This window comes from Bufo bufo, chromosome 4 (assembly GCF_905171765.1).
Source record: "Bufo bufo chromosome 4, aBufBuf1.1, whole genome shotgun sequence".
NCBI classification, from domain to species: Eukaryota; Metazoa; Chordata; class Amphibia; order Anura; family Bufonidae; genus Bufo; species Bufo bufo.
Window position 1 is genome coordinate 571,715,100 of NC_053392.1, and position 24,778 is coordinate 571,739,877.

At 46.0% G+C, this 24,778-nt stretch overlaps 1 protein-coding gene across 1 annotated transcript in view; it reads right to left on the reverse strand.

Moving 5' to 3' along the window:
• CAMKMT (calmodulin-lysine N-methyltransferase) overlaps positions 1–24,778 on the reverse strand; it is a 534,662-nt gene that overhangs the window by 507,774 nt on the left and 2,110 nt on the right. The window contains exon 2 of the mRNA XM_040430327.1: positions 9,412–9,590. Within this exon, the coding sequence (XP_040286261.1) occupies positions 9,412–9,590 (179 nt within the window). The remainder of the gene's footprint in view (positions 1–9,411; positions 9,591–24,778) is intronic.

A 24,778-nucleotide genomic window follows, 5' to 3' on the forward strand; every position in this document is an offset into this window, starting at 1 on the left:
GATTGCTTTTCCAACAGGACTCCATTCACCTGGTAAACAGCAATCTCTCCGGGCACGTTGCTCTCCCTTGAGAAGCTTAAGGTCTTAAGTTTATTTCCGGCCTCTCTTTGCCTCCTCACGAATCAAGTGCAGAGTTTTAGTGACCTAGGAATTATTTCAATACATCCTAAATCACCAGGAAAAAAAGAAAATTCTGAGCTAATCTTGGTGTCACTCGGAAAGAGCAGACAGGCTTAGCAATGTGAGGAGTGCAGCGTTTATATACTCAATTACCAGGTTTAGCCACCAGAGGGCAGAAGAGCCAGATTGTAACAAACTTGGCAACACATTCACATTTTTGTACATAGCGTCCCATTTTCGCCTGGCGCTCCTCGTCGATACATAGAACTGAATATGGTTTGCAGTAAAATTGCTAGAAACGTCAATGTTTCCCTATAGGAAAGAAAGATGCGAGGAACCTAGAAATATAGCAAAAAATACAACATTCTCAGATCAAACTTTTTTGCAGCAGCCTTTTTTAGAGTGAAATACAGAAATTGGCTGCAATTCACAGTAATGTCTGTTCTGTCGTTAACCTGACATTTGGTTAAAGGGGTACTCAAAGGGATAAGTCGTCATCGCTTTATCATGGGCGGGGACCCAACTTCTGGCATCTATCCTGAGAATGAAGGGGCTACATATGTGAAATTTTCATAACATCTGACAAAGTATTCCAAAAAGAACACAACTTTTCACCCACTTGGACCATTAAAGGGGGTCTCCGGGAATTAAGAAAATGAAAATACTTAAATATTACTTAATTATAAATATATTCCCAAATACCTTACATTAGTTATAATGGCTCGTTTTGTCTGGGGAGCAATCATTAGGAGAAACAAAATGGCAGCCGTCCTATTAGCACACACAAAACCTGTCCTAATCACAAGTTACTTCACAACACTGTGGTAAAGAGCTCTGCTTGTCAGGGATTATGATCCTCAATACAGCAGATAAAATCTTCAACTGAATCTATGTGGGAATGGAGTTCATAAGCAGATGTACAGAGAGGAGGAGGGGGATGTGGTAATGAGCAGCAGGTCTTGTATACAGTCTCCATTACCACAGTCTGTCCTGTCTGTTCTCTTTGTACTTCATGTCTCCTCATCAACTCCATTCCTACATACCGTATTTTTCGCCCTATAGGACGCACTTTCCCCCCCCCCCAAAAGCAGTGCGTCTTATGGGGCGAATGCTGCTGATTTTGCTGAATATTCAATGATACACCCGCTGCGATGCCGCGCGGCGGGTGTATCAGCTGTGAGGGAGGAGGGGCTGGAGGCCGGCATCTGCTTTTATAATGACAGCGGGGCCCGTGCAGTGACTGTATTCTACTACACGGGCCCCGCCCACTGTATAATCGTATCTCTAATAGTTAATTGTTATGTATATACCGTAATCGCATAATCAGCGCCTGTATACTTACAACTACAAGCGCTCGGTAGGTAGCAGAGAGGAGGGAGGAGGCAGGCCGGGAGCTGGCAGCGTGAGTCACTACGTCACGCGCCTGCGCCGCCCACTTTATGAATGAAGCAGGCGGCGCAGGCTCATGACGTAGTGACTCACGCTGCCAGCGCCCGTCCTCCCGGCCTGCCTCCTCCCTCCTCTCTGCTACCTACCGAGCGCTTGTAGTTGTAAGTATACAGGCGCTGATTATGCGATTACGGTATATACATAACAATTAACTATTAGAGATACGATTCTACAGTGAGCGGGGCCCGTGTAGTAGAATACAGTCACTGCACGGGCCCCGCTGTCATTATAAAAGCAGATGCGACCCCCACCCCCTGTATTGAGGGTCATTCACTACAGGGACACTTATGGAGGGGATCTGTGGATGACACATAGCATAAGATGCTATATATGTGTCATCCACAGATCCCCCCTATAACTGTCATACACAGATCCCCATAACAGTGCCATCCAGAGACCCCAATAAGAGCCACCCACAGATCCCCCATAAGTGTCACCCACAGATCCCCCATAACAGTGCGTCACCCACAGATCCCCCATAACAGTGCGCCATCCACAGACCACAATTAGTTTAAAACCCAGCAAAAGCACACCTTTTGGTTCAAAATTTATTTTTTCTTATTTTCCTCCTCAAAAACCTAGGTGCGTCTTATGGGCGAAAAATACGGTAGATTCAGCTGAAGATCTTCTCATCTGTATTCAGGATCATAATCCCTGACAAGTAGACTGGAGGATGAGGCAGCATTTTACCTCAGTGTACTGAAGTAACTTGTCCTTCTGTGTGATTAGGACAGGTTTTGTGTGTGCTAATAGGACAGCGGCCATTTTGTTTCTCCTAATGATTTCTCCCTAGACAAAACGAGCCATTATAACTAATGAAAGGTATTTAGGAATATATTTATAATAAAGTAATATTTACGTATTTTTTCTTAATTCCCGGAGAAACCCCTTTAAAGTCTATGGGTTACCTGCATATGTCCGGAGATTTTCCTAGTGTTGACAGCAAACATGGTGCAAACAACATTTCTCCTGCAGGTTCCCACATTGCCAGACGGTTACAATATTAAAAAAAAGGTGTTCTCCAGAGGACAACAACCCTGGTCAGAGACAAGCCCTCTCAGAATGTAGCCCACCCTGGGCCAGACAGGCATTTTCCATGTAGCAGCTTCTGTAGGAGAAATGTAGTTTTACATGACGCCATGAAGAAGATTGGCCATCCAGGTGATACATAGAGGGATGGAGTCCACCAGAACAGGTGCCACTCATACAGAGCAGCTCTTCATCCTGCCTAATGGAGTAGGGTCCAGAGGGGAGGACCCCCCTTCTATGAGGTCATAAGGACAGGGGTTATCTTCATGAGACAATCCCTTTAAAGGGGTTGTCCTATAATAACAACTTATCCCCCATCCAAAGGTCTGATCAGAGGGGTTTGGAGTCACTGCTACGGTCCCTGCCGATCACAAGACTGGGGGTCTGTGTTTCCTCTTTTTAATGGAACAGAAGTCGCACGTGCACACTGCCACTCCACTCAGCTCCATGGAACTGCTAGAGACAGACGCGCACTTGTACTCAGCTATGGCTATGCTCACATCTCCATTCGGCAGGTGAAATGGCAGCTTTCCGCTGGACAAAAAATGCTGCATACAATGGTTTTTGTCTTGTCGAAACCCAGCACTTATGCCAGAAACTGCCTGAATCCCTATAATAGTGTATAGCAGACATGAACAACATGCGGCTCCCCAGCTGTTGCAAAACTACAACTCCCAGCATGCAAAGACTGCCTACAGCTATCAGCCTACAGCAGGGCATGGTGGGAATTGTAGTTTTACAACAGCTGGAGAGGCGCAGGATGGCCATCCCTGGTGTATGGGGTCCAGCGGTGAGTAGTAGTATCCAGCACTGCCGTATCAGGTGAACACCGATAGGCAGCGGCTGAACGGAGATTTAAACCTAGCCTATCTCCGGCAGTCCCCTTGTGAGTAGTTGGGGGCCCAAGCAGTTGGACACCCGCTGGTCAGACTTGATCAGAGGTTGCAACAGGACAACTTCAAGACCTTTGGTCACCTAAAATGAAAAATTTTTATGGTACCTGTTTATGAGGTTCCTGGCTCCACGGGGGCCCCCATCCCATGTCAGCAACCTCCGACACTCCAGCTGTTGACAAACTACAACTCCCAGCAAGCTCTATTCAAGTCGATGGGAGCTTCAAGCCGAGCAAGTGTCCATGCTGAGTGTCACGGGGTTCCGAAGGTGCACTCGGTCCCCCATCGCCCGCAGAACTGTTGCTTAGCTTTGGGAATGAGGATCTGTGTTTGACCTCATTCCCAGGGCGGCTTTACTAGCTGGGTGGCTCCCTGCTCCTAGTCTGCCTTGAGCGCCGAGCTGATCACTCGGTGCTCGACTGGTTGGTCTGTCGGTCATGTGACGCTGGCCACGTCACATGACCCTCACTCCCCACTATAAATACAGGCAGCCTGCTGGCTACAGGTTGCCTGTTAATTTCTAGGTTCCTGGCTATTTGTTGGACTGCTGAATACTTACCTGATACTGTTCCTTGACCATCCTTTTGCCTGCTCCTCCTGTACTGCGCATCCGTCCTGGTATTGTGACCTCGGCTCCCACCTGACTACTCTCTTAGGACTCCTCTTGTACTTCTCTGCTCTCCTGGTATTTGACCCCGGCTTCTCCTGACCATTCTTTGCTTAATTCTTTGTACTTTGTAGCTTTCCTGGTATTGACTCGGTCCGTTCACGTCCTGTTGTTTGTCTGTCTGTCATCCCTGCACTTATTCCAAGTTAGGGATTGCCGTCCAGTTGTCCCCTGTCATTAGGACTCGCGAGGCAAGTAGGCAGGGCCAGGGGTAAGGGTGGAGCGCAGTGGTCACTTCCCTCCCCCCCTGTGTGTGTGTGTACGCGACCGTTACACTGAGAATAGTAGTTTTCCAACAGATAGAGTCTCGGAGGCTGCAGGCCCCTGAATGTTACATGTTCTATAAAACTGGAAGTTCACAAACATCGGGGAAATACATTTCTTCAACCAAAATTGCCTGAACTGCTGGTTCTCGGGTCCATTGCACATGCACTCAGGGACACAGCGTATGAAATGTTATTCTATCAGCGAGGGAACTATTGGTCATTGAGCCGTAGCTAACACCGCTTTTAACATAATGACGTCCTATTGAACAGAATGAGCTGGGAGTATTGCAGTTGTACGGTGCATGCAGTATTGACATCCTAATGTGTACAGAGTCAAAGGAGACATTGTGCACATTATACTGTCGCAGGCAGCGCGAGTCTAACCTACTGAAGTGATCCAAGTCCCCCCCGGTATATACATCTGTTGCCATGACGACGGCTGGATGCATACCCGGTGTGATGCACTTAACCTAAGAATCATCTTTCGAGTGTAATAAATGGTCTCAGGGTCACGAAGAAAAAAAGGTTTGAAAGCGGGAATAGATTTCAGGAGAAAAAGAAAGATCTGAGGCTGTTTTCTTGGCAATGTTCAGAAAAGAATCTACAATGTTCTCAGAAAGACGTTTAAAATTCATGGCTAAATTTTTAGGTCCAGTAAGTGTTAAAAAGTAGATAAGTGGCTTTTACCGACGACCTTGAACTGGTCAGAAAGAAGTATTTTCAGTGCCGAGACCATTCTGATGAATCCTGTGGCTGGTGCCAACTCATTAGGCGAGCACTTATTCCGGACCTCACTGACATACACCTGCAGGAGATGCAGCCCGCCAACCGATATTTAATGTGACCTATTTACTTCTATAGGAGACTGTAGTGAGCACGCTCTGTGACACATGCAAAGGTGCTGTGAGCACGCTCTGTGACACATGCAAAAGGTATTGTGGGAACGCTCTGTGACACATGCAAAGGTAGGGTGGGCACGCTCTGTGACACATGCAAAGGTAGTGTGGGCACGCTCTGTGACACATGCAAAGGTAGTGTGGGCACGCTCTGTGACACATGCAAAGGTGCTGTGAGCAGGCTCTGTGACACATGCAAAAGGTGCTGTGAGCACGCTCTGTGACATATGCAAAAGGTAGTGTGGGCACGCTCTGTGACACATGCAAAGGTAGTGTGGGCACGCTCTGTGACACATGCAAAGGTAGGGTGGGCACGCTCTGTGACACATGCAAAGGTACTGTGAGCACGCTCTGTGACACATGCAAAGGTAGTGTGGGCACGCTCTGTGACACATGCAAAGGTAGGGTGGGCACGCTCTGTGACACATGCAAAGGTAGTGTGGGCACGCTCTGTGACACATGCAAAGGTAGGGTGGGCACGCTCTGTGACACATGCAAAGGTAGTGTGGGCACGCTCTGTGACACATGCAAAGGTAGTGTGGGCACGCTCTGTGACACATGCAAAGGTAGTGTGGGCACGCTCTGTGACACATGCAAAGGTAGTGTGGGCACGCTCTGTGACACATGCAAAGGTAGTGTGGGCACGCTCTGTGAAACATGCAAAGGTAGTGTGGGCACGCTCTGTGACACATGCAAAGGTAGTGTGGGCACGCTCTGTGACACATGCAAAGGTAGTGTGGGCACGCTCTGTGACACATGCAAAGGTAGTGTGGGCGCGCTCTGTGACACATGCAAAGGTAGTGTGGGCACGCTCTGTGACACATGCAAAGGTAGTGTGGGCACGCTCTGTGACACATGCAAAGGTAGTGTGGGCACGCTCTGTGACACATGCAAAGGTAGTGTGGGCACGCTCTGTGACACATGCAAAGGTGTTGCGAGCACGCTCTGTGACACATGCAAAGGTACTGTGAGCACGCTCTGTGACACATGCAAAGGTACTGTGAGCACGCTCTGTGACACATGCAAAGGTAGTGTGGGCACGCTCTGTGACACATGCAAAGGTAGTGTGGGCACGCTCTGTGACACATGCAAAGGTAGTGTGGGCACGCTCTGTGACACATGCAAAGGTAGTGTGGGCACGCTCTGTGACACATGCAAAGGTAGGGTGGGCACGCTCTGTGACACATGCAAAGGTAGTGTGGGCACGCTCTGTGACACATGCAAAGGTAGTGTGAGCACGCTCTGTGACACATGCAAAGGTACTGTGAGCACGCTCTGTGACACATACAAAGGTACTGTGAGCACGCTCTGTGACACATGCAAAGGTCACTGTGCAAGAGAAGCTGAGCGTTTATCTTCAACTGAATGTTTACGGGTAGTTAAGAGAGATGACGGGTAGCTATTTAATTTGTATGGCAGCTGAGGCCACATTCACATCTGCAGTATCTGTCACTTTGTTACGGCAGAGAACAGCCTGCCGGAGTTCATCGGATCCAGTCTAGCCAGATACTGCCATTCACTGCTGGACCCTATTGACTGTAATAGGATCCGCCCATTTTCCAGCATAAGGGTCCATTCACGAATCTGCAAAACACGGACACCGGCAATGTGCGTTCTGCATTTTGCGGGCCGCATATCACCAGCACTAATAGAATATGCAATTGCGGACAAGAATAGAGCATATTCTATTTTTTTTGTGAACGGAAATGCGGACCCAGAAGTGCGGGTCCTCATCGTGCGGCCCCACAGAAATGAATGGGTCCGCAATTACATTCTGCAAAATGCGGAACAGAATTGCAGACGTGTGAATGGAGCCTAAGTGGTGGCTTTTAGGCAGACAAATACCACTGCATGCAACTGTTTTCGTCAGCCCGAAAGCCAGCATTTTGCCGGAAAACGTCCCGATCTGGTGAACTCTGGCAGGCTGTTCTCTGCTGGAACATTCTGCCGGATACCTTTACTGCAGGTGTGAACGTAGCCTTTAAGGGGCTTTCTGTGACTTAGATGCTAATAACCTATCCTCAGAACAGGTCATCAATATCAGATCGTGGGGGGCCGATACACAGGATCCCCACCGATCAGCTGTTTCGGCAGCCACCACCAAAAGCTATGCAGTTAACAGAAGGCTCTGTCCACTGTGTATCTCCAGCGGCGACATGCTGCAGCCCAACTTCTATTCACTTCAATGAGAGCGGAGCTGCAGTACCCGGCACGGCCGGGAGGACAGAACCTTGTGCTTCCTGCTTCAGTCTACTGTATAGTTTTTGGCTCTGGCAGTTACCCAAAACGTTTGATTGGCAGGGTACCGGCTTCTGGACCCCACTGATCTGATATTGATGATAGCCCATCCATATCTAGAAAAAAAGTACAGAAAATTCCTTTAATTCCGAAATCAACCTGCTGACTTCTATGGGAGATTGTAGTGGGCATTCCCTGTGACACTGTGCAGGGTGGGAGAGGAGAAAGTGAGCTGTATCCATCACCTACTGTCAGAGGTGTGATCCTGTGCTATACGGCATTAGCTTTATGACAGAGCTGTTACTTGTCATTGTAACCCTGCCCTCTGATGATAAGAGGACTACCAGTCCTGATTCCCCGTGCACACAGCACAAGCTGAAAAGTGACTGGAATTGACCGTCGACTGCAACATTATATATAGATAAAAAATAAAAAAATAAACTTCTTAAAAAAAAATATGTTTACTATTAAAACTTAATTTAAATAACAGGTGTGGCAGTTTTCTAGTGCCATCAGTCACCAGGGCCACTATAGACTACATGTCACCGCAGCGGCCAACAACTGCCTGCCATGATCACGCAGCGATCCAGCAGCGACTGCCTGCCATGATCACGCGCAGATCCAGCAGCGACTGCCTGCCATGATCACGCGCAGATCCAGCAGCGACTGCCTGCCATGATCACGCGCAGATCCAGCAGCGACTGCCTGCCATGATCACGCGCAGATCCAGCAGCGCCTGCCTGCCATGATCACGCGCAGATCCAGCAGCGCCTGCCTGCCATGATCACGCGCACATCCAGCAGCGACTGCCTGCCATGATCACGCGCACATCCAGCAGCGACTGCCTGCCATGATCACGCGCACATCCAGCAGCGACTGCCTGCCATGATCACGCGCACATCCAGCAGCGACTGCCTGCCATGATCACGCGCACATCCAGCAGCGACTGCCTGCCATGATCACGCGCACATCCAGCAGCGACTGCCTGCCATGATCACGCGCACATCCAGCAGCGACTGCCTGCCATGATCACGCGCACATCCAGCAGCGACTGCCTGCCATGATCACGCGCACATCCAGCAGCGACTGCCTGCCATGATCACGCGCACATCCAGCAGCGACTGCCTGCCATGATCACGCGCACATCCAGCAGCGACTGCCTGCCATGATCACGCGCACATCCAGCAGCGACTGCCTGCCATGATCACGCGCACATCCAGCAGCGACTGCCTGCCATGATCACGCGCAGATCCAGCAGCGACTGCCTGCCATGATCACGCGCAGATCCAGCAGCGACTGCCTGCCATGATCACGCGCAGATCCAGCAGCGACTGCCTGCCATGATCACGCGCAGATCCAGCAGCGACTGCCTGCCATGATCACGCGCAGATCCAGCAGCGACTGCCTGCCATGATCACGCGCAGATCCAGCAGCGACTGCCTGCCATGATCACGCGCAGATCCAGCAGCGACTGCCTGCCATGATCACGTGCAGATCCAGCAGCGACTGCCTGCCATGATCACGTGCAGATCCAGCAGCTACTGCCTGCCATGATCACGAGCAGATCCAGCAGCTAATGCCTGCCATGATCACGCGCAGATCCAGCAGCTACTGTCTGCCATGATCAAGCGCAGATCCAGCAGCGACTGCCTGCCATGATCACGCGCAGATCCAGCAGCGACTGTCTGCCATGATCACGCGCAGATCCAGCAGCGACTGTCTGCCATGATCACGCGCAGATCCAGCAGCGACTGTCTGCCATGATGACATGTTCCTGGATTACAATCAGATCATAGATTCTTTCCAGTTATTTTTCAGACTTAGAAAATTAATATGAAGAAAAAAAATTATACCTCAAAAAAACACTGTATTCAGGGTAGAAGACACTTGTGTACTTCAGCCAGGTATGCTCATCATCATCTTCCTTTTCCTTCTTTAATAATTCCGTAACTGAGAAAAGTTGGAATGAATTAAATCTTCTGACGGACACTTTTTGCAGGTTGTCTTTATCAAGACGCTTCTTTCTTAGTGCCTGAAATCCAAATATATCATGTGAATAGCAGTGGACAGTACAAGCAGCAGTAAGGCTTTAATAAACTGGAAAAACCATACCGAACATAGGAGGGAAGGGGTGAGGGAATAAGACCTGGAAACTAGAGAAAGGAGATGTATGAACAGACCCCAGAGGTAGGTGAGTTCATACACAGGAATACCTAATGTCCTAACTCACCCTAAAGGACCCTGGTACTAATGTCAGGACTGAGACAACCTGTTCCTTCAATAGGAAGGATGAACAGGAGTCTCCCTCAGGCCTTAATACAAATAACAGGGAAATACAGCACACAAAATAACCCAAACAAAATACAAAAGGGAAAGAAAACACTTAACTTCAAGTGGCTATGGCAGCACCAGGAACTCAGCCGAGATCCACACACCAGCTATCCATAACTCAAACTGAAGCTATAAAACGCATAGCATAGTGGAAGAAACAACAATAAATAGAGAAGGTTAACCCCTTAAGGACCCTGGGATTTTCCATTTTTGCGTTTTCGTTTTTCACTCCCCGCCTTCCCATAGTCCTAACTTTTCTTATTTTTCCATTCACATAGCCTTATGAGGGCTTATCTTTTGCGGGACAAGTTGTACTTTCTAATGGCGCCATTTACGGTTGCATACCATGTGGTAGGAAGCGGGAAAAAAATTCCAAATGGGGGAGAATTGGGAAAAACGCAATTCTGATAAAGGTTTCTATTTATTAATTTTTTTACACTGTATTCTCCAGGTCAGTATGGTTCCAACGATACCGCACTTGTATAATTTATCTTGCGTTTTAATACAAAAAAAAAAATGTAAACCTTTGAGGAAAAAAACTTTTTTTTTTTCATAACCATATTCTGACCCCTATAACAACTTTTTTGTAGCTATGTGTAAGGGGCTGTGTGAGGGCTCATTTTTTGCGGGACGATCTGTTTTTTCAGTGATATCAATTTTAAGTGTGTGCGACTTTTTGATCACTTTTTATGAAAAAATTATTGGGTAGTTGAAATGACAAAAAATGGCAAATTGGCTGTTTTTTTTTTTTTTTTCCTCTACGCCATTTGCTGTATGCCATTAATATTGTTATATTTTAATAGTATGGGCATTTTCGCACGTGGCAATGCCTATGATGTTTATTTTTTTTGGTTACTTTTTTTATTTTATTTTAAGGAAAGGGGGGTGATTTGAACTTTTAGGTTTTTTTATATTTGTAAAAACTTTTTTTTTTCTTTTTTTAAGTCACTTTGGGTGACAATAACTGGCAATCATTCGATTGCCCATAGTATTCAGTGTTATGGCTTCATCAGGAGGAGTCACTTCTATTATGTTTTTGCTGTGATTATTACTTTTTAATCTTGTATTCAATAAAAGTCGGATTTTATTATTCATTAAGGTGTTTTTGCACTCAATTTGGGGTCGTGTTTAATAGTTTTTATATTATATTCTAACTACTAAAATATCAAATTGGCTCCTGCGATGATCTAACAGAGTTCATATGCTGCAGAAATGTCTGCTCCTGAACATAGTTTTACTACCTTACACATCATCAGTCATGCCGCACATGGAGTATTGTGCACATTAAAGACATAGCAGAGCTGGAGAGAGTTCAGAGGAGGGTAACTAACGTACCGGTAATAACTGGGATGGGTGGACTACAGTACCCTGAAAGATTATTAACATTAGGGTTATTCACTTTGGAAAAAAGACGACTGAGAGGAGATCTAATTACTATGTATAAATATATCAGGGGTCAGTACAGAGATCTCTCCCATCATCTATTTATCCCCAGGACTGTGACTGTGACGAGGGGACATCCTCTGCGTCTGGAGGAAAGAAGGTTTGTACACAAACATAGAAGAGGATTCTTTACAGTAAGAGCAGTGAGACTATGGAGCTCTCTGCCTGAGGAGGTGGTGATGGTGAGTTCACTAAAGGAATTCAAGAGGGGCCTGGATGTATTTCGGGAGCGTAATAATATTATAGGCTATAGTTACTAGAAATGGCTCTTTTCTCCACAAAATTATTCCGATTACCTAGTTTGTAGTGGGGAAGAATTTTTTCCCACTAAGATGAGGAAAATTGACTTCTTCCCGATGAGGGTTATAGCCTTCCTCTGGATCAAGTTTTTTTTGTTTTTTTCAGCCTTGCAAATCATGTTAATATGTTACTTAGGCTGAGTTCACATCACCGTTTAGCTGATAGAAGAACAGAAAAAAAAAACTAAATGGATCCTTTATCTTGAGCGTCTGTTATGATCTGTTTGTGCCATTTCCGTCAGAGATCAGTTATTTTTGATAGGCGAAAAGTCCTGCATGCATCTCTGATGGACGTAACACAAACTGAGCATAACTGAGGCACTGATGCTCAAAATTATGGATCCTGATCAGAAGAACAGAAAGCTAAACGGTGATGTGAACCCGGGCCTAAGGAAAATCAGATTCATGCATCTAACGCCACGCATTGAAATGGAACAGTTTCAAAAAATTGCAGCGACAAATCTGGCGAGTGAATTCATCCTCACAGTCTATGGTCTATCTGTCCAGCCATCATCCAGTGACATAATAGAGACCTGAACAATATGGCTTTCAGGCATGAAAATCACCATAGAGGTAATCTGAAACGGTAGGCTGCTCTCACATCAGCGTTTTGGCATTCCAAAGGCATTCCAATTCCGTTTTCTGACCAGACACAAAACTACAGCAAATTGCAGTTTTCTGTCCAGTCATTGAAGCGGAACAAACCGGATCAGTCACTAAAAACAATGTAATGGTGTCGGAACGTTTTTTTTTTAAGATCCTTAAAAAAAAATTAAAAAAAATCCATCACCCATTGAATTACATTGTTTTTAGTGGCTGATTCGGTTTGTTCCATTTCACATTTAACACAACCACATCCTAATGGAACGGATGCATCCTGATGTGTTAAATCAAACTGAACCGTTTTGGTCCAAATTTGAGATCCTCTGCCGGATCTTACAACCTCAAACCAAATTACAGATGTGAAAGTAGTCCTAGGGCTCTTTCACAAGAGCGGATGCAGTGCGGGTAATCTGCTGCGTGAAAGAGAGCCAAGCCCCGTTCCGGACAGCAGAGACACGGAGCCGTAACATGATTGATAATGTGTGCCTCTCTGTGATCTTTTTACTACAAAATCACGGTGAGATAAAGTTGTCACCGTAATTTTGTAGTAAAAAGATCACAGAGAGGCAAAGAGCATTATCAATCACGTTACTGCTCCGTCTCTCTGCTGTCCGAGACGGGGCTTGGCTGTCTTTCACGCAGTGGATTTCACGCACGGGATCCCTTCGTGTGAAAGAGCCCTAAGTGATCAGACTATGGCTAATTGGCTCTTCTCCCTCCGCCCCCTGCGGCTCTTCTCCCTCCGCCCCCTGCGGCTCTTCTCCCTCCGCCTCCTGCGGCTCTTCTCCCTCCGCCTCCTGCGGCTCATCAAAGTTTTGGGCTATGATTTTACAGGGAGAATTTTCAAGGTTCGGCCAACAAAGGTTATCTTTCCGATGAGTTAAGGCAATGCTTACAGCCTGTCCTTCTTGCCTGCCCTATTAGAATATATACAATACAGTCTATATTCTCTTCTCATACGAGATACAATATGGAGCCACTTATGGCTTCTTTAGCTAAAGCTACTTGAGATCAGCAGAGACGATTCTCCATCTTCTTTTAAACAATGAAAAAAGGTCTTTTTTATGAACCTCAATAAACCATACGAAGATACATTAAGAGCCCATCATCTCATGAATAGCTGCTGACTATTTGTGGACGGCAGATGCGGCTCAGAAAGGACTCCAGTCCGTACTGTTCTTCTCAATGTCACATCATGTCAGAACATAAAACGCCAATGACAGGTACTTGAACTCACCAAACAAGATTGCGTAGTTACCCTCTCATGTCATCAGGAACAGAAGAGAATGAATATCACAGAAACGCTTACCTCCTGCTTTCTGACCAGAAAACAACTAATTGTCTCCATAGTCAGGTTTTACATTCCCCACTATCCCCTCTAAACATGCCTTCCACATCCCAAATAGACACAGCAGGCCCCTCTCAATACCCAAAGCCACAGCACCCCACACACATCTCCAGTACTAACAAGACTCCCCCAGCACCCCTGTAGCGGTGCAGGTCACCATGCCCATGCCCCACCGGATGTACACAGTGTGGGGACCGGAAGATGGAGATGGAGCAGGTAAATATAAATCTCTAGCTTCAGCAGGCAGACTGTGGGCACTTGCTTAAAAATCATTATAACCGAAAAACCCCATCAAAGGCTAACTGTCATGTTTTCATAAAAAAAAAAATAATAATCTATTTTAGCATATGTTACTGCTGCATCAGCATTATTCATAAAGCAATCTTTAGTTTCTTCACATACGTGGATTTCATGCATACTTTTCCAGCTCACCTGTCCGGTCTTTGATACTCCCGACTTCTGATGCCTTGGGTGAGTCCCAGATACGGCAGTGCAAAATATGAAGAAACGGGTGTATGTCATCCGCTGTACAGAATGTGACCTCGTGTATGTTGGAAGTACCATACGCAAATTTAAAAATAGGATACTGGAACACCTTACATCACAAATCCCACTGCTATAAACATCTCCAATGTAGCCAGACATGTTATACAAGTTCATGCCCCGCAAGACAAAGGGTTTTTGTGCCTTTGCGGTGGAAATGGTTTTTGCACCATTGCGGGGTGGTGACCACCGCAAAAAACTCCTCCTCCGTGAGGCGTATTGGATATTCAGGCTCAATACCATAGTACCTGCGGGTCTGAACTTAAAAAAAGAGCTCATGTATATACAGTATATCAATAATTTGTAGCAAATGTAAGAAAATGTGTTCCCAAGCTGGTTATATGGATCTCTGGGTAGGTTTTTATGGTATAGAATCTAGGCCATTGAAAGGTTAGCTACTATATGTTTTATAAGGCAGTTTGCTGTTCACACTGTGCGGTTTATTTTAGCCAGAGTATTGAAGCCCAAATGTGGAGACAGTGTTTGTCTCAGGAATATAATGGAAGGCAAGGGTTAACCTGGTGAAGAAACCTGAGCCCAGTGTGAAAGGCACCTGCAATCTGATGATGTGTGTGTAGGTAACAGGTGATATCATGATGGAGTGACCAATGGAGTCGTTTTTCCCTCCCCTCGGTTTTTGAGAGGAAGGATTAGTGCACATTTAAATTTAGCTCTCCATCGTGATACTTTGTTACGATTAAGGACGTAATGTCTGAAACGCGATGTGTCTGCTGTCATATATACTACAATAAAGGAGAAGTTTTAGAGGACTTTCATTGGATTCTGAAGAAGTTTCTTCATATTTTGCGCTTTCTTCACATACCACTGTTTTCCTTGAGTTTTCACCCTTGGTTACGGCTGTTTAAACATTTACAATATGAGGACCTTCTCAAGATGGCTCCTCTGCCAGTTCTCTGAGGCCAAAACTGCTTTCCCTCACCTCCCATACACACTCACTGTAGCCAGCAGCTTCCTGCCAGCCAATCAGATTGGATTACTGAGAGACACGCCTCCTCACTCTGAAGCCTAATGCAGGCATGCAGTGTGAAGGACCGGCCCTCCGTCTTCTGTTTACACTAAAGGTAAGACAGACAAGCCATAGCAACGGTCTTTTAAGGGAGCAGTGGAAAGGGACAGAGGACATTAATGAAAACTGTTATTATAAGGTAATTACAGATCTTTTGACAATCATTGACAGACTGACTCAGGTATACATACCTAGCTCTAATAAACTAGCAAAAAAATAATAAAAATATGACAGTTACCCTTTAAATCTAATTGTGGCTCAGACCCAGTATGTGATTCCTGTAATACGACTTTAGTGCTGTTCCATCAGCGCTTCTGTCACCCATCAGTAACTATTTTGAAGCCATTGCCTTGAAATCCAACCAGGAAAGTCCATACTTCCTAGATGATCCAGTTCTCTAGTGAGAAATGTAAATCTTTCGGATAGGTCATCAATAACAGATTGTTGGGGGCCTGCCCCCCCCCCCCTTCACTCGAATGGGAGCTGACCTGCAGTACCCCAGCACAGCCACTACAAAGTGGACAGAGCCTTCTGCTTCCAGTCCCATCTACTATACAATTTCAGTGCCTGCTGATAACAGCTGATCAGAGGGGGTGCCAGGTGTCGGACCCCCACCAATCTGATAATGGTTACCTATCTGGAGGATGTAAAAGTTGGAATACCACTTTCAAAGAACTTGAATGGCCTGCACCCAGCCCTGCCCTCAAAGATTTTGGGATGAACTAGAATGTCAAGATGTTCAACACCAATGCAATGCAATCGGCTCAAAACACATAAAAAATGACACTGCAAAAACGAGACACTCAAAAAAGACATACAGCAACACCAGACCCACAGATCATTTTCTTCAAACGTATGAAGCGCTCTGCCCTATCAGAGATCACTGTCTGTTGAGTGAGAATTCTACACGAAACCAGGTATTAATCCCTCTATTACCATCATTCCTGCTCTATTACCACAGACCACTAACCCCTTCACTATCCTATGCCACCACAGAAGCTGGCATTACCCCTTCTCCAGCTTAGATGACCAAGGAAGCTGGCATTACCCTTCTACAACCTAGACCACAGGGGAGTGCAATCGCTGCACTGAAACAGAGCGATCTTTGCTCAAAGGATGTCGCGCCCAAGATCGCTATGTAGCCCCAGACTATTTCAGCGGTCTGTGACTTATCTGCCATTGTCAAGTGGTTTCTGAGAACTTAATAATCCTGGCAGTGTGTGCCAGAGTCAGACACTGCCAGCTTATTCACGAGCTCCCGCTCGGCTGATGACTGACTCTTTTCTTATATGAAAAGGCTGCAGCAGGTGGGGTCGGAGCTCATAAATAAACTGGACTCATCTCTCTGGAAGTGCCCGACTCTTCTCCAGTGAAAGCTGCCAAAATTACACAGTAATTTCCTCGGAAAACACACAATAGTAGATAAGTGTCAGACCACTGAAATTAGCATGTCTGTCGCTGCTTTATGCTGCCTCAGCTGACTCACATCTGGACTGCAATCCAGCACCAACTCTGCTCACATCTGGACTAAGATCCAGCTCCGCCCCTGCTCACATCTGGACTAAGATCCAGCTCCGCCTCTGCTCACATCTGGACTAAGATCCAGCTCCGCCTCTGCTCACATCTGGACTAAGATCCAGCTCCGCCTCTGCTCACATCTGGACTAAGATCCAGCTCCGCCTCTGCTCACATCTGGACTAAGATCCAGCTCCGCCTCTGCTCACATCTGGACTAAGATCCAGCTCCGCCTCTGCTCACATCTGGACTAAGATCCAGCTCCGCCTCTGCTCACATCTGGACTAAGATCCAGCTCCGCCTCTGCTCACATCTGGACTAAGATCCAGCTCCGCCTCTGCTCACATCTGGACTAAGATCCAGCTCCGCCCCTGCTCACATCTGGACTACAACCAGCTTCGCCCCTGCTCACATCTGGACTAAGATCCAGCTCCGCCTCTGCTCACATCTGGACTACAACCAGCTTCGCCCCTGCTCACATCTGGACTAAGATCCAGCTCCGCCTCTGCTCACATCTGGACTAAGATCCAGCTCCGCCCCTGCTCACATCTGGACTACAACCAGCTCCGCCCCTGCTCACATCTGGACTACAACCAGCTCCGCCCCTGCTCACATCTGGACTACAACCAGCTCCACCTCTGCTCACATCTGGACTACAACCAGCTCCGCCCCTGTTCACATCTACGGTCGCCATATTGATATGTACATGACTGTCCTACATGTCCTGTAATTGCACTGGATCATGATTTTCATATGATAAAATACTATTAAAATGAAACTTTACAGCAAAGAAAAAAACTGTGTGCTGCAATTTTCTACTATTTGATTACGACTAACAAGTCCTTGCTGGCACCAGCAATAACAGTGTGTGGTACTCCACATTCAACAGTCTGCTCACATCTAGACTACAATCCAGTAGGTGCTGGTTCTTAAATTTGCTGCCACTGGACTAATCACATCCAAACACATCGAGAGCGCACTTCACTCCACGGAGGCCAGAGATCCCTTGATAAAGGTCGTTATCCGACCGAAACATTGGGATGGGACTACTTACATTCAGGTCCATAAATATTGGGACATCGACACAATTCTAACATTTTTGGCTCTATACACCACCACAATGGATTTGAAATGAAATGAACAAGATGTGCTTTAACCACCTCCGGACCGCCTAACGCAGATTCGCGTTCCGGAGGTGGCAGCGCTGCGCACAATCACGCATATATGCGTCATCTCGCGAGACGCGAGATTTCCTGTGAACGCGCGCACACAGGAACGGAAGGTAAGAGAGTTGATCTCCAGCCTGCCAGCGGCGATCGTTCGCTGGCAGGCTGGAGATGTGTTTTTTTTAACCCCTAACAGGTATATTAGACGCTGTTTTGATAACAGCGTCTAATATACCTGCTACCTGGTCCTCTGGTGGTCCCCTTTGTTTGGATCGACCACCAGAGGACACAGGTAGCTCAGTAATATGTTGCACCAAGCACCACTACACTACACCCCCCCCCCTGTCACTTATTAACCCCTTATTCACCCTTGATCACCCCTGATCACCCCATATAGACTCCCTGATCACCCCCCTGTCATTGATAACCCCCTGTCAGGCTCCATTCAGAGGTCCGTATGAATTTTACGGATCCACTGATAGATGGATCGGATCCGCAAAACACATACGGACGTCTGAATGCAGCCTTACAGGGGAGTGATCAATGACGGAGGTGATCACCCCATATAGACTCCCTGATCACCCCCCTGTCATTGATAACCCCCTGTAAGGCTCCATTCAGAGGTCCGTATGAATTTTACGGATCCACTGATAGATGGATCGGATCCTAAAAACACATACGGACGTCTGAATGCAGCCTTACAGGGGAGTGATCAATGACGGAGGTGATCACCCCATATAGACTCCCTGATCACCCCCCTGTCATTGATAACCCCCTGTAAAGCTCCATTCAGATGTCCGCATGATTTTTACGGATCCACTGATAGATGGATCGGATCCGCAAAACGCATACGGACGTCTGAATGGAGCCTTACAGGGGCGTAACCAATGACTGTGGTGATCACCCCATATAGACTCCCTGATCACCCCCCTGTCATTGATTACACCCCTGTCATTGATCAACCCCCTGTAAAGCTCCATTCAGATGTCCGCATGATTTTTACGGATCCACTGATAGATGGATCGGATCCGCAAAACGCATACGGACGTCTGAATGGAGCCTTACAGGGGCGTGATCAATGACTGTGGTGATCACCCCATATAGACTCCCTGATCACCCCCCTGTCATTGATCAACCCCCTGTAAAGCTCCATTCAGATGTCCGCATGATTTTTACAGATCCACTGATAGATGGATCGGATCCGCAAAACGCATACGGACGTCTGAATGGAGCCTTACAGGGGCGTGATCAATGACTGTGGTGATCACCCCATATAGACTCCCTGATCACTCCCCTGTCATTGATTACCCCCCTGTCATTGATCAACCCCCTGTAAAGCTCCATTCAGATGTCCGCATGATTTTTACGGATCCACTGATAGATGGATCGGATCCGCAAAACACATACAGGCGTCTCCCTGGAGCCTTCCAGGGGGGGTGATCACCCCATATAGACTCCCTGATCACCCCCCTGTCATTGATTACCCCCCTGTCATTGATCACCCCCCTGTCAGGCTGCATTCAGATGTCCGTATGATTTTTACGGATCCACGGATACATGGATCGGATCCGCAAAACACATACGGACATCTGAATGGAGCCTTACAGGGGGGTGATCAATGACAGGGGGGTGATCACCCCATATAGACTCCCTGATCACCCCCCTGTCATTGATCACCCCCCTGTCATTGATCACCCCCCTGTCATTGATCACCCCTCTGTAAGGCTCCATTCAGACATTTTTTTGGCCCAAGTTAGCGGAATTATTTTTTTTTTTTCTTACAAAGTCTCATATTCCACTAACTTGTGTCAAAAAATAAAATCTCACATGAACTCACCATACCCCTCACGGAATCCAAATGCGTAAGATTTTTTAGACATTCATATTCCAGACTTCTTCTCACGCTTTAGGGCCCCTAGAATGCCAGGGCAGTATAAATACCCCACATGTGACCCCATTTCGGAAAGAAGACACCCCCAGGTATTCCGTGAGGGGCATATTGAGTCCATGAAAGATTGAAATTTTTGTCCCAAGTTAGCGGAAAGGGAGACTTTGTGAGAAAAAAATAAAAAATATCAATTTCCGCTAACTTGTGCCAAAAAAAAAAAAATTTCTATGAACTCGCCATGCCCCTCATTGAATACCTTGGGGTGTCTTCTCTCCAAAATGGGGTCACATGTGGGGTATTTATACTGCCCTGGCATTCTAGGGGCCCCAAAGCGTGAGAAGAAGTCTGGTATCCAAATGTCTAAAAATGCCCCCCTAAAAGGAATTTGGGCACCTTTGCGCATCTAGGCTGCAAAAAAGTGTCACACATCTGGTATCGCCGTACTCAGGAGAAGTTGGGGAATGTGTTTTGGGGTGTCATTTTACATATACCCATGCTGGGTGAGAGAAATATCTTGGCAAAAGACAACTTTTACCCTTTTTTTATACAAAGTTGGCATTTGACCAAGACATTTATCTCACCCAGCATGGGTATATGTAAAATGACACCCCAAAACACATTCCCCAACTTCTCCTGAATACGGAGATACCACATGTGTGACACTTTTTTGCAGCCTAGGTGGGCAAAGGGGCCCATATTCCAAAGAGCACCTTTAGGATTTCACAGGTCATTTACCTACTTACCACACATTAGGGCCCCTGGAAAATGCCAGGGCAGTATAACTACCCCACAAGTGACCCCATTTTGGAAAGAAGACACCCCAAGGTATTCCGTGAGGGGCATGGCGAGTTCCTAGAATTTTTTATTTTTTGTCACATGTTAGTGGAATATGAGACTTTGTAAGAAAAAAATAAATAAAAAATCATCATTTTCCACTAACTTGTGACAAAAAATAAAAAATTCTAGGAACTCGCCATGCCCCTCACGGAATACCTTGGGGTGTCTTCTTTCCAAAATGGGGTCACTTGTGGGGTAGTTATACTGCCCTGGCATTCTAGGGGCCCAAATGTGTGGTAAGGAGTTTGAAATCAAATTCTGTAAAAAATGGCCAGTGAAATCCGAAAGGTGCTCTTTGGAATATGGGCCCCTTTGCCCACCTAGGCTGCAAAAAAGTGTCACACATGTGGTATCTCCGTATTCAGGAGAAGTTGGGGAATGTGTTTTGGGGTGTCATTTTACATATACCCATGCTGGATGAGATAAATATCTTGGTCAAATGCCAACTTTGTATAAAAAAATGGGAAAAGTTGTCTTTTGCCAAGATATTTCTCTCACCCAGCATGGGTATATGTAAAATGACACCCCAAAACCCATTCCCCAACTTCTCCTGAATACGGAGATACCACATGTGTGACACTTTTTTGCAGCCTAGGTGGGCAAAGGGGCCCATATTCCAAAGAGCACCTTTCGGATTTCACTGGCCATTTTTTACAGAATTTGATTTCAAACTCCTTACCACACATTTGGGCCCCTAGAATGCCAGGGCAGAATAACTACCCCACAAGTGACCCCATTTTGGTAAGAAGACACCCCAAGGTATTCCGTGAGGGGCATGGCGAGTTCCTAGAATTTTTTATTTTTTGTCACAAGTTAGTGGAATATGAGACTTTGTAAGAAAAAAAAAAAAAAAAAATAATCATCATTTTCCGCTAACTTGTGACAAAAAATAAAAAGTTCTATGAACTCACTATGCCCATCAGCGAATACCTTAGGGTGTCTACTTTCCGAAATGGGGTCATTTGTGGGGTGTTTGTACTGTCTGGGCATTGTAGAACCTCAGGAAACATGACAGGTGCTCAGAAAGTCAGAGCTGCTGCAAAAAGCGGAAATTCACATTTTTGTACCATAGTTTGTAAACGCTATAACTTTTACCCAAACCATTTTTTTTTTATCAAAGACATGTAGAACAATAAATTTAGAGCAAAATTTATATATGGATCTCGTTTTTTTTGCAAAATTTTACAACTGAAAGTGAAAAATGTCATTTTTTTTGCAAAAAAAATCGTTAAATTTCGATTAATAACAAGAAAAGTAAAAATGTCAGCAGCAATGAAATACCACCAAATGAAAGCTCTATTAGTGAGAAGAAAAGGAGGTAAAATTCATTTGGGTGGTAAGTTGCATGACCGAGCAATAAACGGTGAAAGTAGTGTAGGTCAGAAGTGTAAAAAGTGGCCTGGTCTTTCAGGGTGTTTAAGCTAAGGGGGCTGAGGTGGTTAACTGCAGACTGTCAGCCTTAATTTGAGGGTATTTACATCCAAATCAGGTGAACGGTGTAGGAATTACAACAGTTTGCATATGTGCCTCCCACTTGTTAAGGGACCAAAAGTAATAGGACAATTGGCTTCTCTGCTGTTCCATGGCCAGGTGTGTGTTATTCCCTCATTATCCCAATTACAATGAGCAGATAAAAGGTCCAGAGTTCATTTCAAGTGTGCTATTTGCATTTGGAATCAGTTGCTGTCAACTCTCAAGATGAGATCCAAAGAGCTGTCACTATCAGTGAAGCAAGCCATCATTAGGCTGAAAAAACAAAATAAACCCATCAGAGAGATAGCAAAAACATTAGGCGTGGCCAAAACAACTGTTTGGAACATTCTTAAAAAGAAGGAACGCACCGGTGACCTCAGCAACACCAAAAGACCCGGAAGACCACAGAAAACAACTGTGGTGGATGACCGAATAATTCTTTCCCTGGTGAAGAAAACACCCTTCACAACAGTTGACCAGATCAAGAACACTCTCCAGGAGGTAAGTGTATGTGTGTCAAAGTCAACAATCAAGAGAAGACTTCACCAGAGTGAATACAGAGGTTTCACCACAAGATGTAAACCATTGGTGAGCCTCAAAAACAGGAAGACCAGACTAGAGTTTGCCAAACGACATCTAAAAAAGCCTTCACAGTTCTGGAACAACATCCTATGGACAGATGAGACCAAGATCAACTTGTACCAGAGTGATGTGAAGAGAAGAGTATGGAGAAGGAAAGGAACTGCTCAGGATCAGTGAAGCATGGTGGTTGTAAGTGTCATGGCGTGGGCATGTATGGCTGCCAATGGAACTGGTTATTTTGTATTTATTGATGATGTGACTGCTGCCAAAAGCAGCAGGATGAATTCTGAAGTGTTTCGGGCAATATTATCTGCTCATATTCAGCCAAATGCTTCAGAACTTATTGGGCGGCGCTTCACAGTGCAGATAGACAACGACCCAAAGCATACTGCAAAAGCAACCAAAGAGTTTTTTTAAGGGAAAGAAGTGGAGTGTTATGCAATGGCCAAGTCAATCACCTGAGCTGAATCCTATTGACCATGCATTTTACTTGCTGAAGACAAAACTGAAGGGAAAATGCCCCAAGAACAAGCAGGAACTGAAGACAGTTGCAGTAGAGGCCTGGCAGAGCATCACCAGGGATGAAACCCAGCGTCTGGTGATGTCTATGTGTTCCAGACTTCAGGCTGTAATTGACTGCAAAGGATTTGCAACCAAGTATTAAAAAGTGAAAGTTTGATTTATGATTATTATTCTGTCCCATTACTTTTGGTCCCTTAACAAGTGGGAGGCACATATGCAAACTGCTGTAATTCCTACACCGTTCACCTGATTTGGATATAAATACCCTCAAATTAAAGCTGACAGTCTGCAGTTAAAGCACATCTTGTTAGTTTCATTTAAAATCCATTGTGGTGGTGTATAGAGCCAAAAATGTTAGAATTGTGTCGATGTCCCAATATTTATGGACCTGACTGTATACGGCCTGATACAGTGGCATATGATCTGGATATACAAAATGATGCAAAACTGCACATGATGAATTAAAAGCATCACTTAAATTGTGCCGTAGCGTTTTCCATATGACTGGACTAATCACATCCATAAATGGAGATAAAAATGAAACAACACTCCAGATATTTTGCTGAAAACACTTAATCCATCTATTCCTTCAGAGTTCTCCTTCAGGCTTGGTTAGTGGTTAAAGGGGTTCTATACCTTTTTCCTACTGATAATCTATCCTCTGGATAGATCATCAGTGTCTGATCTGTGGGGGTCCGACACCCCCACTGATCAGCTGTTTGAGAAGTCAGTGGCGATCGCAGTAGTAGCACAGCCTTCTCACAGCTTCCCGCATACCAGTGACATCACGACTATTTCACAGGCCTGGGTGCAGCTTAGCCCCATTCACTTCAATAGAGCTGAGCTGCGCCTAGGTCCTGTCACTGACCAGCGGAAAGCACAGAGTAGGCAAGTGCAAGTGTCTTCTCAAACAGATGATCGGCGGAGGTCCTGGGTGTCGGTTCCCTACCAATCAGATACTGATGACCTATCCAGAGTATAGGTCATCAGTAAAAAGTAAAACTGCCAGAAAACCCCTTTAAAATCTGTAGCCTGGACAACCCCATTAAAGGGCTTCTGTCACCCCACTAAAGTGATTTTTTTTTTTTTGGGCTAGTTAAATTAGTTATATAGCGATATCTGAAAATATAATTGTGTTCCTTACTTTGATCCAGCAGTTTAGTCAAAAAACGAAGTTTTATCATATGCAAATTCGGTCTCTACCAGCAAGTAGGGCGTCTACTTGCTGGTAGCTGCTGCAGAAATCCGCCCCCTCGTCGTGTTGATTGACAGGGCCAGCCATGATCTCCTCCTCCGGCCAGCCCTGTCGGCGTTTCAAAAATCGCGCGCCCGTGTTGAATCTGCGCAGGCGCTCTGAGATGAGGAGGCTCGTCTCCTCAGAGCTCCCTCAGTGCGCCTGCGCCGATGACATCATCGAAATAGAAGACGTCATCGGCGCAGGCGCACTGAGGGAGTTCTGAGGAGACGAGCCTCTTCATCTCAAAGCGCCTGCGCAGATTCAACACGGGCGCGCGATTTTTGAAATGCCGACAGAGCTGGCCGGAGGAGGAGATCCCGGCTGGCCCTGTCAATCAACAAGAGGAGGGGGCGGATTTCTGCAGCAGCTACCAGCAAGTAGACGCCCTACTTGCTGGTAGAGACCG